The sequence below is a fragment of the Ochotona princeps genome, chromosome 2, assembly GCF_030435755.1.
Source record: "Ochotona princeps isolate mOchPri1 chromosome 2, mOchPri1.hap1, whole genome shotgun sequence".
In the NCBI taxonomy this organism is placed as follows: Eukaryota; Metazoa; Chordata; class Mammalia; order Lagomorpha; family Ochotonidae; genus Ochotona; species Ochotona princeps.
In genome coordinates, this window is record NC_080833.1 from 42269761 (window position 1) to 42287061 (window position 17301).

Consider the following 17301-nt stretch of genomic DNA (forward strand, 5'->3'; position numbering starts at 1 on the left):
ATCCCGGGGCTTCCAAGGCGAGGACTCCAGCCGCTAGGCCACGCCGCCGGGCCCAGTGCTGCTCCAGTTTTAAGACAGGGTTGCATTGGTTGGAACTCAGAGAATTGGCTTTAAATTAAAGCTCCATGTTGCTGACTTCAATTTTAATGTGAAAATCTCAATAAAAATGAACGTATAGTTGATATAACAATATCTATAATAGGAGAAAAAGACGGGTTTAAGTATTTGAATTGAGTGTTGGTTTGCTAATTTCTTTTCTTTTTTCTTTTTTTTTTTTCACTGCTTTTTTTTTTTTTAATTTATTCTTTTTTTTTTTTTTTTTTTTTTTTTTTTTATTACAAAGTCAGATATACTGAGAGGAGGAGAGATAGAGAGGAAGTGGAGCTGCCGGGATTAGAACCAGCGGCCATATGGGATCAAGGCGAGGACCTTAGCCACTAGGCCACGCTGCCAAGCCCGCTCATTTCTTTTCATTGTTCCTTTGTTTCCTCCCTCCCTGCCTTTATTCCTCTCTTTTCTTCCCCCTTTCTCCTTTCTTGCCTCCCTTCTTTCCTCTCTCTGTCTCTGTCCCTCATTTATTTTGTTTTGTTTTCTTTGCTGCCACCAGAGCCTTGTTTGAGCCAGGAGAAAGCTGCAGTCTTTCTCATTTGTTGTCACCACTGTACAGTGCCACACAGGGCAGGGCCGTGTTAGATAAACTGCAAAGTCTCCCACGGCGGTGATGGAGTGCTTCCTCTGGCTGGGCTCCTAGGTGGGCATTGGTGTGTGGCCAAGGGGGTGCATTCACATCGGGGCAGGCTTGGATTCACATACTGGGCTTCCTGGTGGACATAGTGGGAAGAAGGCACCTTCATCAAGCCCCAAAGGTACATCTTTTGTTCATTTTCAACTTATAAACACAATTGTAAGATCTTTCAACTAGGATGATCATTGGAAGTTGGAGCCTTGTTTATTTTGCAGTGACGACAGCTGTTAAATCAGTGTTCAAATAGTCATATCATGTTTTATTCTCCTGTCTAAAGTGCCTTTACATGTATTGCGCAGTACTGCTTCAAATGAATAAGTAAAATGTCGGTTTAGCTTATTCTTGGCTGTTTTGGGGTTTTTGTTTGTTTTAATGTACGTTACAGTCCTGGTACCTTTCCAGTTTGGTTTCAGTGTAGCATTTGTTCCTGGTTGTCCAGTCCTGGTTGTCCAGGTTCAGTACATGGAGTTCAACTATTGCTTATTCTGTTCCCATCTTTGCATTGGAATGCCAGTAGTTCACTGGCTCTCAAATATAAGGCCTTCATAAGAGATTGCTTTAGAATCTTATGGAGCTTTTTAAAATGCATATACAGCCCTTCCTCCAGAGACCCTGGCTGTTAGGTCTCTGTTGGTCTTAGCAGTTTATGCATTTTGACGTTCCTAAGAGCTTCCCATGCTGACAGAGTTATGGACTAAAGTTTGGCATCTACAAGTCAGCCATTGCCCTCAGGAACTGTACAAGGCATAGTTGGTGTAGTAACATAAAGAACTATAATCAAGGCAGAATACAAGTGCAATGGGAGTAGCACAGACAGAACTATGAAGAGAAGGAAGGTGGGATTGGGCAGGGGACCACTTGCTAAATACCCACCGTGTCCTTTGCTAGCATTTATGTGCACTTGGGTGATGGGACAGCGGAAAGAGAAAACGTGTTTAAATTGAACTGGACTATTGGCCTTTTCCAAAGGGGTTTAAACTTCTCTGTCCCCTAAAACTCTGTCCTTGTTGCTTTCTCAGTACCAACAGAAAATGCTTAACTACATTAGTTGCTGAGCAGTATTCTAAATGCTTTTCCTGTGTCCATACATTCAGTTCTCATGATTGTGTGTGTGTGTGTGTGTGTGTGTGTGTGTGTTGTAAAAGAAGAAAATAGACGCATGGAGAATTTAAGTAGATTCTGTAAAGGCACAAAACTAGAGTGTCACAGACTCTCTAGCAAGACTGTGTGTCTTCACCATGGTTTTCCCTTGCCCTTTCCTCAGTGCAAATGCCCATCTTCAAGGTCCACCTCAGTCTTACCCACCTTGGGAAGCTTTCCCTTATTCCTTCATTTGTCCCATAGATTGGTTTTCCCATCTATGAATTTCTCATTGTATTTTCTCAATGCTTTTAATGTTTATGCTTGTACATATTGTAGATATTTATGAGCTGAAGATGGAATCTCCCTATTTGATTAAGAGCCTATCAGGGCAGGATCTGTATTTCAGTTGTCTCTTAACAGTGCGCAGTATAAAAACTTTGCACATGTGAAGGAATGGCTGTGATACATTATGGCTTCTTTAATTGCTAATTTAATCTGGAAAGTGACAGGCACAATATTACATTTGTAGAAAGGATTAGGATCATTGGGAAGAATGCATAGGAATGCAGACTTTCACCTGATATTAAGAATTAGCTTTTTCTTTTTTATTATTTTATTAGATTTTATTTGAAAGTGAGAGGGATACAGGGGCAGAGATCTCCTGTCTGCTAATTCACTTTCCATATGCCACACCACAGGCAAGCCTTGGGCTAGGCTGAAGATAGCAATCCCAGAATTTCATGTGTGGCAGGAACCCAGGACCTTGGATTATCACATTAGCAGGAAGCTGGATTGGAAGTAGTATAACAGAACTCAGATACAGGATGCAGGTGTATCAGGTGTTGACTTCATGACTGTGCCAGATGCCCACCCCTCAGCTTTCAAAGTGCAGTAAGTTCGCTCTGGCATTGTGATGCAGTGAGTCAAGCCACCCATTGCAACTCTGGCGTATACACGTGTCATTCAATTCCTGGCTGTTCTGCTCCTGATCCAGTGCCAGGGAAGGCAGTAGGATCGAGCCACAGTGCTTGGGCCCTAGCCACCCATGTGGGAGACTTGGATGGAGTTCTGGGCTCTTGACTTTGGCCCAGCCTAGTTTTCTATGTTGTCGGTACTTGGGGACTGAATGAGTGGGTGGAAGGTCACTTTTTTTTTTCTCTCCTGTCTCTCCCTCTTTATCACTCTGCCTTTCAAATAAATAAGATTAATATTTTTTAGAAAGCAAAAAAGAAAATAGTTGACAAGAGTAGACTTTTTAAAATGGAATAGGTTGGCTTTTGAGCATGTGGGTGACTCATCCCCTTTGTGTCAGGATACAAGTAACATCAGGGTTATAAGGGGACTTGCCTGAGTATCAGGCCCTGGGATTGAATGAGTTCTTAGATCCTTCCAGTTGTGAGGTGCTCTGATCTCCTAGAGGAATAGAATTCTTTCTCCATTTAAATTTACATAGCTCTTGATGTTTTTCATAGCTTTTTATGTGTTATTCTATCCTGTGATTTTTTATTTTTGTGGTTTAGTATTTTTAGAGATATTATAGACTTACTTGCTTTTAAGATTTTGAATGAAAATGAAGTGAGAGTAAGTGGAATTTTAACCACCAGGCTTAGCATGTACGAACCATGGCTTGATTCTCTTTCCACATTACAAGCAGTTTCCAAAAAAATTTTAGGGCAGTGACTCTGAGACCTAATAGAATCTCATAAACTCAGCAAGTCAGTAAGACCGAAATAACTTTTTGCCAAAGTATTTATTTCACTTTTCATCATGTTTTTGTCGCTATATTGTGAGGAATATTGTACTGTATCATTAAGCTCTTATGCAGCGGTCCCAGGAGAAATGGAACCCACAAGAATGTATTGCACTTGATACCAGTTGCTAGCTAGAGCAGCCAGGAGCAGGCCAACTCTTACGTAAGCACTCCTGCCAAGTCAGGGAGAGAAGATATCGTGACTATATATTCTGTGTTCTACTGTTTTTTTTTTTTAACTCTGTGTTTTATAGCTTTATTGAGAAAGTCAGAATTCAAGCAAGTTCACCTATTAAAGATATACAGTTTAGTAACTTGTGACTTACGTATATGTCTGTTGAATTGTCATCATAATCAGTATAGGGAAGGAATCCAGAAGCTTTCTCAAATTTCTCTGTAATTCTTCCCTCCCAGCTCTTGCCCTGCCTCATCCAGAAGAGCCACTGAGCTGCTTTCTCTATGCACAAGAGTTTCTTGAGTTTTGTATACATGGAATCTTACAGCATATTCTTTGTCTTTGTTTTTGGTTTTTCTGAGGTTCATTTCTTTTCATTGCCATATAGTATTACAATATATGGGTATGTCTCAGTTTATTGATGATGGATATTTTAGTTGTTTCCAGTATCAGGCTACTAGGAGTAAAACTACTGAATCATTCATGTGTCATTTTATAAATACATATTTTCTTTTAAGTGAGTCTGAGAATGGAATGACTGAATTATTTGTTAAGTAGAGAAACTATCAACCGTTTTCCAAAGTGCTTGTGCAGTTTTACATTCCTATCATCAGTTATAAGAAAATTCTTGTTCATTTCATCCTGGTCAACATTTGGTATTGCCAGTCCTTTAAATGTTACCCATTCTAATTGTAATTGCATCTTCTTGTAGTTTTATTTTGCATTTGTTTAATGATGTGGGCATCTTTTTATGTGTTTATTTGATACCTGTATATCTTCCTTGGTAAAGTGTATATTCAAGTTTTTACCTGCTTTGTAAAAGATCCATTTATTTATTTGAAAGGCAGAGTTAAGGAGAAGGGAAGACAAAGACAGAGATTATTTTATCTTCTGGTGTACTGTCCAAATGACTGCAGTGACTGAAGCTGTGCCAAGCCAGATGTTCATCTGGTTGCCAGCATGATGCCTCAGTTGCCTAATCCTCCACCTGCAAGCACAGATATCCCATATGGGCACCAGTTCCCATCCTGACTGCTTCACTTCCCATCCAGCTCCCTGCTTGTGGCTGGGAAAACAGAATAGGATGGCTGAAATCCTTAGGACCCTGCCCCGACATGGGAGACCTGGACAAAGTTTCTGGCTCTCGACTTCAGATCAACTTCAGCACTTGATGGACATTTGGGGAGTAAACCAGCAGGTCTTTGTCTCTCCTTCTCTCTATAAATCTGCCTTTCCAATAAATACAGAAATCTTAAAAAAAAAAAAAAAAAAAACAAACATGCGAACTCTTGATACTGACCTAGCAGCCTGCCTAAGTTCATATCACAGGGCCTCAAGGCTTTGGGCCACCCTCCACTGCTTTCACAGGCCATTAGCAGGGAGCTGGACCTGAGGTGAAACAGCCTGGACTGGAATTGATGTCCAAGAGAGATGTTGGAGCTGCTGGTGGTAACCTAATACTCCACTATGGCAGCTCCTGTTCCTTTTTAAGCTGGGTTTTTCTTTCTGTTGAATCAAGAGTTTTTTTTTTTTTTAAAGATTTGTTTATCTTTATTGGAAAGTCAGATTTATAGAGAGAAAGAGGCAAAGATCTTCCTTCCTCTGGTTCACTCCCCAAATGGGCAAAACTGCCAGAGCTGAGTTGATTCAAAGCCAGGAGCTTCTTCCAGCTCTCCCATGCACTTGCAGGGTCCCAAAGCTTTGGGCCATCTTCTACTGCTTTCCCAGGCCACAAGCAGGGAGCTAGAAGGGAAATGGAGCAGCTGGGATACTAACTGGTGCCCATATGGGATCCTGGTGCTGGCAAGGTGAGGGCTTTAACCGCTAGGCTACCATGCTGGGCCCATGAATCAAGTTTCTTTATCAGATAAATGCTTTGCAAAAATTTTCTTTTCAACTGTGGCTTTTTGTTCTGTTGATAGAATCTTTCTCAAGTTCATTCATTTATTGCCATTTATTTGAAAGTGAATGAGAGAGTCTCTATATGCATGCAACAGTTGATACTGGGCCATGCAGAAGCTGAGAGCCAGGGACTGCATCCAAGTTTCCCACATGTGTGACAGGAACCCAAGTTCCCATGCCCTCACCTGTTGCCTCCCAGTGCATTAACAGGAGACTCCATGGGAACAGAGGCAGGACTTGGTCCCAGACACTCTGACAGGGAAGTAGGTATCCTGAGTGGTCTCTTGACGTGCTGCCCTGTAGCACCCACCTCAGTAGTGGTTTTTACGGAGTCAAAATTTTAAATTTGTTTAAAACCGCTTTTTATCAGTTCTGCAGATTTTATTTCTGGTGCTAAAGGGAAAAATATGTTTTGCTCACCCATCATAAGGGTAATGGCTGACACTCTTATAAGAAAGGCTATATGACCACAAGGAAAACAGCAATTTGCTTAATAAAGTTTCATATGATAGAGCCTTCAGAAATGGAAAACAAAAGATCTAGAAAAAAACTATTTTTTTTTTAAATCAGATGATAAAGGTAATTGTGGAAAACACAGACAAAAAGGGGGCAATCTAATGGTAATAAACCAAGGCTTGTTTGATGAGGTTCTTCTTAATCTCTGTTAACAGTGTCCCCTCCTAGAAAGCGGGGATGGGTCGCTGGGCTTTGTATGCTTTTTGTGAGTTGCTTTCCAGGAATGGTGGGCGGACCCAGATGAGAAGCCCTCAGAATCAAGAAGGCTGTCTGACCTGCTCTTACCCTTCTGTCTCAAAATAGTTTGCAAGCTGGTGTGGGTATTGGGTTCTGAGCTCCTGCATGGTGTCATATCAGAGAAATGTTTGCTTAATCGTGTTTTTTTCCCTTTGTTTTATACTTTGAAGTATTAATTTAGGTCCGTGATTCATTTTGAGGTAGTTTTTGTATAGGGCACAGGTGTGGATTCAGTTTCATTCTTTGCATGTGGACTTCTTGTTTCCCCTCCCTTTGTTGGGAAGATCGTGCTTTCTTTCCTGCGCTGTGTGCCTTTGTCAGAAATCAGCTGTGCGTAAATGTACGCGCCTGAGTGCTGAGCTTCCCTTCTGCCCAGTTTGTCTGTGATTACACTCGTACCATCCTCTTTTGATGATCTCGGCAGTCTCAGTCCTCTGACTTTGCTCTTCTGTTTCAGAATTGTGTGGTTATTTTAGGTCCTTATTTCCATAGAGATTTTAGAATCAATTTGTTGACTTCTACAAACACATCTCCTAGGATTCTGAATAGGATTTCATTGAAGGTATGGATTCATTTGGAGATAATATTGAATTTTCTGGCACATGAACTATATAATGAGCTATATATATACATATATATGTAATTTTGCTATATAAGTCTTAGACATCTTTTTTGAGATTTATTGCCAATTTCATTTTTAAAGTAATTTACATATTTAGAAAAAATATTTTACTTGAATGTCAGAATTACAGAAAGAGGGAGAGACAGAGAGCAAAGTCTTTTCATCTACTGGTTTGCTCACCAGTGATCTCAGCTGGGCCAGGCCAAACCCAGGAGCCGAGAGTCGCTTCCAGTTGTCCCTCTCGGGTGGCAGGGCTCAATCCTTTGGGCCATTTTCCACTGCTTAATTCACTGTATCACAATGCCAGCCCTCTGAGCTCACTTGTGAATTCTACTAATTTTACAAAACTCTACCAGATTTTCTGTATATATAAATAAGATTGTGAATAAGGAGAGTTTATTCCTTTCCCTTTGTCACTATGAAATATGAGCCTCTCTGTCCCTGATTAAATATTGCTCTGAAATCTTTCATGGTTGATTTGATATAGTTAGCCACTCCAGCTTTCAGATTTTAGCTAGTGTTAACATTTTTCTGTTTCCATCCTTTTGTGTTTAACCTATTTGTGACTTTACATTTAAGATGCGTTGGAAACATTTTACTGGTTCTTATTTTTTTCTTTACCCTGACATGACAATCTCTGTCTTTAATTGGGAGTGTTTAGACAGCATTTCCATTTGGTGTCATGAATAATAAATATGGTTGATTTTGCTCTGACCCTTTGTCTCTGTTTGTCCCAGCTGTTCTTTATACTCCTTTCATTTTTATTCCAGCCTTTTTTTTTTTAAAGATTTATTTTTTTATTTTTATTACAAAGTCAGGTATACTGAGAGGAGGAGAGATAGAGAGGAAGTGGAGCTGCCGGGATTAGAACCAGCAGCCATATGGGATCAAGGCGAGGACCTTAGCCACTAGGCCACGCTGCCAAGCCCTATTCCAGCCTTTTTTAAGGATTGAGCATTTTTTTCCTCTATTTTATGTCCTTTAGTGATTAATTTAGATAGAACTTTGTCCTGTTATTTTTGGTAGTTGCTTTGTAGTTTGTTATATACATTTTACCCTACTCTGTTATATTACCTTATGCTTTCATTTCCGCTGGCTAGACCTTTTGATGAAATTTACACGTTAAATTGTCATGAATTTACATGTTTAAGCTCCACAATAAATTATTTTTGTTTAAACACTGCTTTTTAAAGAGCTTTAAATAATAATAAACAACTCATCTGTTTAGCCTTGTAGTAATCTTAGAGTGATTGAGTTTCATTCAGTATTTTTAGAAACATCCAGATTTCATACTCTTTAAATGTGTTATTGAGTCTTAGACTAATTATTTTTGTAAAAAAGTCAGCCAACATCTTTTTAAAATGATGTTTACATAATTGATCAGGATGGGAAGGGTAGAGGGTTAGGGAAAAGTGGGCGAAACCATTGGGTCCAAATTTTGTTTTTCTTCCTCCTGTGTTTGGGGGAAGGGGAGAGACAAGTGGAGAAGCTGCGCCCAGTCTCCCAACTGCCCCAGTACCTGGAAATGGGGAATGGCCACCCCATATCAACCCAGGGTCCTCAGTGTGGAGCCTGTTCCGGTTCTGCTTAAGTGGTTTCAGTAGTTCTGAAATGCTGTCAATCTCACCGATCCAAGGATAAGGAAATCCTTCCCAGGTCCATTGATCAGCCAACATCTTGTTAGAAAAAAAAAAAAAATTTTTTTAAAGATTTTATTATTATTGGAAAGCCGGATATACAGAGAGGAGGAGAGACAGAGAGGAAGATCTTCCATCCGATGTTTCACTCCCCAAGTGAGCCACAACGGGCCGGTACGCGCCGATCCGATGCTGGGACCAGGAACCTCTTCCGGGTCTCCCACGTGGGTGCAGGGGCCCAAAGCTTTGGGCCGTCCTCGACTGCTCTCCCAGGCCACAAGCAGGGAGCTGGATGGGAAGGGGAGCTGCCGGGATTAGAACCAGCGCCCATATGGGATCCCGGGGCGTTCAAGGCGAGGACTTTAGCCGCTAGGCCACGCCGCCGGGCCCTTGTTAGAAAAATTTTGTAGTAAGATGATGGTAAATGAAATATTCAGCTAATAGTTTTTTTTTTCCCCCTGATGAAAAGGCAGAGGGATTACTGGTTGATTTCTTCTGCATACTTTAACATTGATGCTTAGCCTTGTGCCCATCCACAGTTTCTTTGTATCATGTTTGTGTTTGCTAGTTTATTTTTTTCCAAGCAGAGGGGGAAAAAGTTTTCAGTTCAATGCCAGGAGTTACCAATAAGGCAGGAAAATTAAAAACAAAAAATTCTCAAATAGTTCACGCACTTTTTTCTGCTCTCTCTTCTTGGACAGTAGATTTCTTCTTTTTTTTTTTTTTAGGATTTATTTATTTTTTATTGGAAAGGCAGATATACAGAGAGGAGGAGAGACAGAGAGGACGATCTTCAGTCTGATGGTTCACTCCCCAAGTGAACCACAGTGGCTGTTGCTGAGCCAGTCTGCAGCTAGGAGCCACAAGCTCTTCTGGGTCTCCCAAGTGGGTGCAGGATCCCAAAGCTTTGGGTTGTTCTTGACTGCTTTCCCAGGCCACAAGCAGGGAGCTGGATGGGAAGCAGGACTGCTGGGATTAGAACCGGTGACCATATGGGATCCTGGGAGTGCAAGGCGAGGACTTTAACTACTACACTATTGCGCCCGGGCCCTGGACAGTAGATTTCTTTTGACTTCCATTTTCACAGATCTAGATTTGGAAAGTGCAGGAAACTCTTGTTCATTGTGAAATCGGACAGCCACAAAGCTCAAATGACCATTGTTCTCCCATCCTTAGCTTTTGTGCAAAGCAAGTCAGTGAGAAAATCAGTTGGTGATAATATGGATTTTCATTTCCTCCCTGCCTTCCTTTCTGCCTCATGTGAGAGTGCAGGTGCTGAGTAGATACCTGATGTGTCACAGCTTCAGTATTAGTAGTGTGGTGTGATTGAAGTTGTTATGACATCTGGAGGCCTTCCAGTGTCCATCCATATTCCATCCATTGGTATGTCTCCATACCCTCCCCCCTTAGCTGTCTTGAACTTCCCCTGCACTAACCTACTATTGTGCAAGCTCTTCTCCGGTCTTACAGCATTCTTGAACCACACAGATCTGGTTAAGTCCCTTATAATTTCCTGAATGATAAGGATGATAGGTAATATTTATTCTCCTATAAAGTTCCTAAAACACTATGAATTTCCTGGGTGATAGGAGTTACTCAACTTTCATCATACTTGAGTTTATGCAAATGAGGTGACTGAGGGTGGGACCACTAAAAAGTTTCCAGATAGTACTGGTCACAATTATTAAATGATCATTAAATGAATATTGAAACTTCCAGCTGTACCCCCAGTCTCCAGAAGGTGGTTGTGGATGGGGTGCTGGTGATCAAGCTCTGTAAAAGCTCTGTAAAAGCTTCATGCAGATGTATCCACCTGTGCCCTAGGAGGGCTGCCCACAGATGCCTGTGGGCTCAAGGTGTTTCCAGAGCTCACCCTCAGCAACTCTTCCCCTCGGTCTTCTAGAACATCCCTGAGGTCTGTGAGCCATCCTAGCAAATTACTCAAACCCCGCGAGGGAGTCATGTACACACAGGCTTGTAGCCAGTCGGTGTAGGTCATTCTGGCCGTCCTGTGGGACTGAGCCCTCACCCAGAGAATGTTAACCATTCCCCAGTTATTTCAGTTTGTTTTTCTGGTTTTTTCTCTGGTACACAAGGTAATAAACAGGTATATTTGGCTGTAAAACTTGTGTATATTTGGTTTTCAAGGCATTTTAAGGGCTCTTGATAACTTTGTACTTTGCTTTCCAGAAGTGTTGTGCTGGTTTAAATTTTCCCAGTGCTACATGGAAGTGGATGTCTTGCTACAATTTCCTCAGCATTGATTTCTTTCCATTTTTTGTTCCCTTGTATTTCTGGTTTTGTTTGTTTTCTTTGTTATTAATTTCTTTCCATTTTTAAACCTTTTTTCCCACTAATCTGGTTAAAATGGTAACTTTCTTTTTAAATATAGTTATAAACTGTGTGTATGTATTCTTTTGTGCAGCTAACTAGCAATATTTTCTCACCATGTAAAACCAATTCGAATATTCCTATAGGGTAATTTTTAGTAATATGGATTGTCCTGAAATTTGGGTGTAACACAGTCATTTCATTTTGATCTACAATTTTCAAAATGTATACAGTTTTGAAAATCATTAAAGGAACAATGACCTAAACACTGTTTTACCATAAGACTGTTTATAATGCATATGTTCAAGCGAATTTAAGATGTTGCTAATTTTGACACTGCTTAGAAATGAAAAGTAGCTGTTGAAATTTCTCAGGAAGGTTGGGGCTTGCGAGGGAAGCTGTCACAGGTGGTCAGTCAGAGGTTGTACCTGGCAGAGTGGAACTAGTTGGCGCTGGTAGGACATTCTAACTCAGCTATCCTGTCCTGACGGTGTACCTACAGCCTGGAGGCCTGAGTTCTAATCCCCGCTCTGGAGTTAGCTGGCTTTGTGACCATCACAGATTATTTAACTTTTCTGTTTCTCAGTATTTGCACCGATTGGTTTCTTCCAGATGCAAATAACTTTGATTTTGCGATCCCAGGGCTGGAGTGTCAATGTGAATCCAGAGCTTTTCTTGTGAATAGCTGCAAATACGTCTGGAAAGCAATTCTTGTTCCGAACACCTTGAGGAAAGGGGTGGGGAGGAATTCCTCATAGCAATTAAGTGTTTTTTTGTTTGTTTGTTTTGTTTTTTGTTTTTTAAGGGAAAGTGGGTATCCTAATCCTGGATTCTTTTCTTCTGCTATGTTAGTTTTCCTGAGCCAGACAACTGTACATGCAGTGTTTTCACTTTGCATGTGTCAGCACATGGTAGGCTAGATAAGTGGAAAGAATACAGGGAATTTCTTAATCCTGGCTGTTGTCTAAATACAGAGATTACTTAGGAGGAAAACGTAGCTATGGTCAATGCTGAAAGTACTTAATCAGATGCTTTAAAAGTCGTGATTAAACGCTAGCCCAACCCGCGGCTCTGGCTGCTCTGTGTTCGATTTGCCAGGTCTGGCTCAATGTGCCGAGCTGTGCTGGCAGCTGAGAGGGGAAGCCGGAAAGAGGCAAGTTCCTGGGGCGAAGGTTGCTCTGCAGCACAACTTGGGCCTCGGAGGAGCTGCAGTGGTCACTCTCTACAGGATGGGGTTTCCCGAGGCCGCCAGGTAAGTGGTCTGCTGACTTTGCTTTCCGGGAGGCTTTCCCTGTAAAGCAACCCTAGTATTATTGTCTTAGGATTCAAAGAAAAGTATCTCGTTCCAATGCTGTAATAATGCGGCTTTGAGGCTGGCCGTCAGGTTTTAGCTATAAATCAGCCTCCGGGAAGTTCTGCTCTGGAAGGAGGAGTGCTGGACCAGAAGGTGGAGCCCCGGTCACCCTTGCTTTGCTGTCCCGCAGGGTGTCCTCGGGCCTCCGTCCTGCACCCTTCGCCACCGGATTCCTGGTGTCTCTGGCTGACTGTTCCTCTTGGTCAAGGGCCTGGCCATCAAAGTGTCCCTCTTTCCCCAAGGGGCCAGCCCCGACTCTCCTTCTCCTGGACAGTTCATTTGTTTCCAGCCTCCTGCTGTCATTTGAGGGTTGCTTCTTTGCACCTTTCTCTTTCCACCTACTCTTTTTTCTCCATCTGCAGACATGTTCAGACGAAACTCGACCCTGCCTCCTTCACTGTGATCTCTCCTGATGAGCCCTTTCTCTTTGCTTTTCCACACTGGAGTATTCCAGCCTGATTTCTTACCACCTAAGGCAGGGGCACCAATGGTCTGAATGAAATGGAAATGTCTTTATTTTCCCTCCTTACTCGAATCCTACTGCAATCTTGAATGCTGATTGTTTCCTGAAGTTCTTAGGGATTATTTAATCACTCTTTCCTCAAAGGATCTGGGACATAGCTCATTTATGGAATTTGTCATAATTCTTACTTTTTAATAAGCTCTAAAATATCTTTATCTTCTCACTCTTCTTCCTCTGTCCATAATATCATTTCTGTGGTAAAAATTCTGGCTTACTCTTCTTGCTCCCGGACTTTCTCTTAAAAGGGTGAATATTCATTGAATTGAATTAAGTAAAAGTATTGAATCTTAACTTTATTCCTAAACCTGATTTCTTCATCTGTGCTGATCTCTGTGATTCATCCACATCATATTTGAAACTCTCAGTAGAATCTTTACAATAAGGAGCTCCCGTAGCTACCATGTTAATGTGGCTGATTTGCTGAGAGCAGGACGATATGAAATTTGGGCATCATAGGAAAGCAGAATCATGAAATAAATTCACATAATTTGTTAATGGTTAATAATAAATTAGCTTGACATATTGCAAATATTTTGATAGGTTTTGTAGTAGAGCATAGCTCAAACAATGGCCAAAGTTGGAGTTTTTAAAACTTTAACTCTGTGCAAATGTAATTTTAAAATGTTACTGTGGTTTGGCTTTATTTTATTTATTTTTTGAAAGATTTAATTAGCTTATTTGTGGCTTGGCTTGCTGCACCACAGTGCCCTATCTGTAGTTTGGTTTTAAGTGCAGGAATTTTAGGCTTCCCATTATACAACATCTACCTTGCGTAGTTATTCATTTAGCTGACTTGGAAGGAGAAACTACTGCATGTTTAGACCTCCTGACACACCCTTCGTCTGTGGGCAAGGAAGGGTGTTCTTTTCTTAAAACACAGTGGGTGCTCAGAGGAAGAAACTGCCATAGAGAATGTAAATTGGGACTGGTAAGACTGGTCTTGCCTGGCAGAAAGACAGAGACGGTCCTTCCAGACCTGTACATAGGTGGAGAGGTTGGGCAAGTGTTGTGTGGGTTAGAGGGTTACCTTGTGTGTACTTGTGTTAAGGGCCATGGCTGATACTGTGTAGGTGACAGGACTTGCCTCAAATGCTGTGCTCGGGAGTTTAGAACTCACCCTGGATGTAGGTTTTAGCAAAAGTGTGTGTATCATACTGTGCCATTATTTTGAACTGGATGATGTGGCAATCAGAAACTAGGAATGTGTAGGAGGCCATTGTAGTAATATAGACTTGGAATGTTTAGTGCTACAATAGGGCCATGAAAACAAAGAGGAGAAGTCAAATTTAAGCCGTGTGACCAACTGCATTTGACTTGTACTTAAACTGTAGGTCAGTTTTGAACATGGATATTGACTATAAATGAAAATATCCTATTCAGTTTTTTTAAGTGGAGAGTTTATACAGACTGAAAGGAAGTAAGCTTGAATTCTGTACTGTATTAGATGAAACCTGTTTTAAAAACTCAGCTTCATTTTGATTTTTCATCTTAATTATAGTATAATTCACATACAGTAAAATTCACCCGTTTTAGTATATTTCTGTACGTTTCAGCAAGTATAGAGTCAGCTACCACCATAATCAACATATAGATCAGTTCTAAGCGATAGAGAGGAGAGACAGAGATCTTCCATCTGCTGGTTTACTCCCTTGATTGATCAATTGATCAATCGATTGATTGATTTGAAAAGCAGAGTGATAGAGGGAGAGACAGAAGCCTTCCATCTGCTGGTTTACTCTCCAGATGCTTCCTAGCAGCTGGGGCTGAGCCAGGCTCAAGCCAGAGCTGCTTCTAGGTCTCCCACGTAGGTACAGGGTCCTAAGGCCTTGAGCCATCCTCCACTGCTTTCCCAGACCACAAGCAGGGAGCCGGATGGGAAGTGGAGCAGCTGGGACATGAACTGGCACTTATATGGGATTCTAGTGCTTGCAAGGGGAGGATTTAGCCACTTGGCCCCTGTACCAGGCCCCCTTCATGATTTTTTAACTTAATTATTTGTTTTGTTTATTCACTAGCACTCTGTTTTAAGGAAGAGGACCCCCTTGTGCTCTAGTTGACAGATTTTGTATATATACTGTAGGGACTCATGGATTACTGTTTTATTCAATATAGCAATTATTTTGATGCTTAGTTCCTCTGACTTAGCCAGTGGAAAGTCCTTCAAGCTAGCTCATAGGTCCGCATGATTCTCCTTAGACCTTGATTGTCTTGCCCTGTTCTTTCCATGCCACAATACCAGCTTCAAGGAAACCTGGTTCCTTTTGGAAACCACATGTGGCTGGCTGCTGTGTGCTAGTCCTTCGCAGCACACAAGCCCTGCAGTAGTTTCCTTACAACTAGCCACTTAAAGGACACATACAATAATCTGAAATTATTTGTATCTGCCTCTATACACACCTAGCCTCCAATTTATTAGCAGTTATGTAAGACTAGTTAGGTACCACCTTAGGTCATATCGCTTACATTTTTATGCGCTGGGATTAGCAGGACAGTGTTGATCTGTGGGAAGAGTACCATGTCAACTTTCCTTTTGTTAAGAAAATATTGAAAACAGTGCTTAGGAATCCAGTAACTTAGAAGTGAAAAAACAAAACAAAACAAAGCACTACCACATGCGGTTGTTCAATAAACTGGCAGATTTCTTGGTGCATTTTTCAGTTGTGTTTTGTATTTCTCTAGGTCAAGAGTATTGTTAAATAGGAAACATGGTTTTGTTGATTAAAATGCAGCTATCACTTAGTGTTTTGGAAGAAATGAGCATGAGTCTTAGAATCTGGCTGGTCACCTTGCACATGTGGCCTGGTGACCTGCTTACACCTTGCACCATGTCCTGTAGGCTGTTCTGGCTGGGATGGGACTGCATGCCTGCTCTGAGGTCAAAGGGATTTGCTGATTGTAAATTTACGTTACTCCCTAGTACTTCTGTACATTGCACAACAATCCCTAAGCAGAACAAATTGATAACTGGCTAAATGTTAGATTTGAAGATGAAGATCTGATTAAAATGTGGACTTTTGTATTCTTCACAAACATTAAGAATATCAGCAGCCACTTTTAAACAGCAGTTTAATCAGAGACCTAATTCATAAGTCACAGAATTCACCGTCCAATTAAAGTGTACATTCTGTGATTTTTAGTACATCACATTGCTGTGCAGCTAGTACCATAATAAGTTTTTGAGCATTTTTATTATCCCAGAAAAAACTATATGTATCCACTAACAGTCACTACCCAACCCCTTTTCCTTGTAATTTCTGACAACCATTCATGTACTTTGTATTTCTATGGATTCTCTTAATGGATATGTCATATAATAAAAAAACATATGTTGTGTGGTCTTTCATGGTTGGCTTTGGCATGGCCCAGCCCTGGCTGCTCTGGCCATTTGGAGAGTGAACCAATAAATGGAAAGATCTCTCTCCATCTCTCATATAACTTTCAGAAATAAATATATCTTTTAGAAAATCCAAAATTTAGTTTGTACCAGAAGAATTTTATGTGTAAAGAATTCACTAGAACATTGTTTTGTCAATATCAGTAATCTTTTTCTGAGATGAAATTGTTACACTCAGTAGTATTAGAAGAGAGCTCTTAAGTTTTAAGGAGTGAGAGATTTTTCAGAAAATACTGATGAAACTTTATATGTGACCTTTCTTCCTAATTGTAGTTGGTTAATCAATAGCTTGATGAGCTTTTCAGATCAAATAAGATAGAGAGATCTGTGACCTTTGGGAACGTGGTTGGACACTGCCCCAAGAGTTTCAAGATGTTTTGTGCTAGTGTCAGTAATTATTTTATCATACACTATCATATATGTGACTAAGAGCTCGCAAGTTTAGAGGTGATGACTGATGCTGAAAAATCGGTCATTAATGAAATGAAGCTGGCCCTCTGTTTTCCTGCCCTATTCAGAGTTTGACTAGACAGACGTGTCCTATTACGCTGTAGATCATTCTACTCTGTATGCAAAAGGAAGAGCTGGGGATTGGAGTAGGGCAAGTTCAGCTCCTTTCAATCACTGTGTATTTGCTGTGTGTGATTGTGGGCTGAGAAGTCATTTTTTTTTCTTTAAAATTGCAAATCTGCTCTTGAGAAGCTGACATTTTGTGGAGTCTGACAGAAGGAGAGTTTCCTGAGTTGAGCCTTGACAGCTAAATGGGAATTTGCAAAGACTAGGTCCTCCAGACACAGCAGTCTGTGATGGCAGAAATGTGGTGGGCTTGGCTGGAGTTTGGGTTTCGCTCTGTGTTCATGTGAACATGATTCCTTTAGTAGTCTCATTTTTCAACTTTAGATTTTCCATACATACCCTTTCATCCTCTCTGCTGATCATTTTGCCTTATACTTTATTGAGAAAATAGAAGTTATTAAACCCAAACTCTGTTATCATCTGTTACAAGATAGCCAGAACTGCACCCAGCTGGTC

The 17301-nt window shown here is 41.0% G+C and overlaps 1 protein-coding gene across 3 annotated transcripts in view; it reads left to right on the forward strand.

The window, feature by feature from the left end:
• SCP2 (sterol carrier protein 2) overlaps nucleotides 1-17301 on the forward strand; it is a 90597-nt gene that overhangs the window by 50788 nt on the left and 22508 nt on the right. For 2 of the 3 annotated variants that reach the window (XM_058655265.1, XM_058655273.1), the window contains one exon: nucleotides 12097-12250. In XM_058655265.1, coding sequence (XP_058511248.1) covers nucleotides 12097-12250 — 154 coding nt within the window. Of the gene's footprint in view, nucleotides 1-6948; nucleotides 6971-12096; nucleotides 12251-17301 lie in introns of those variants that run through there. The other variant, XM_058655280.1, reaches the window with a different exon arrangement.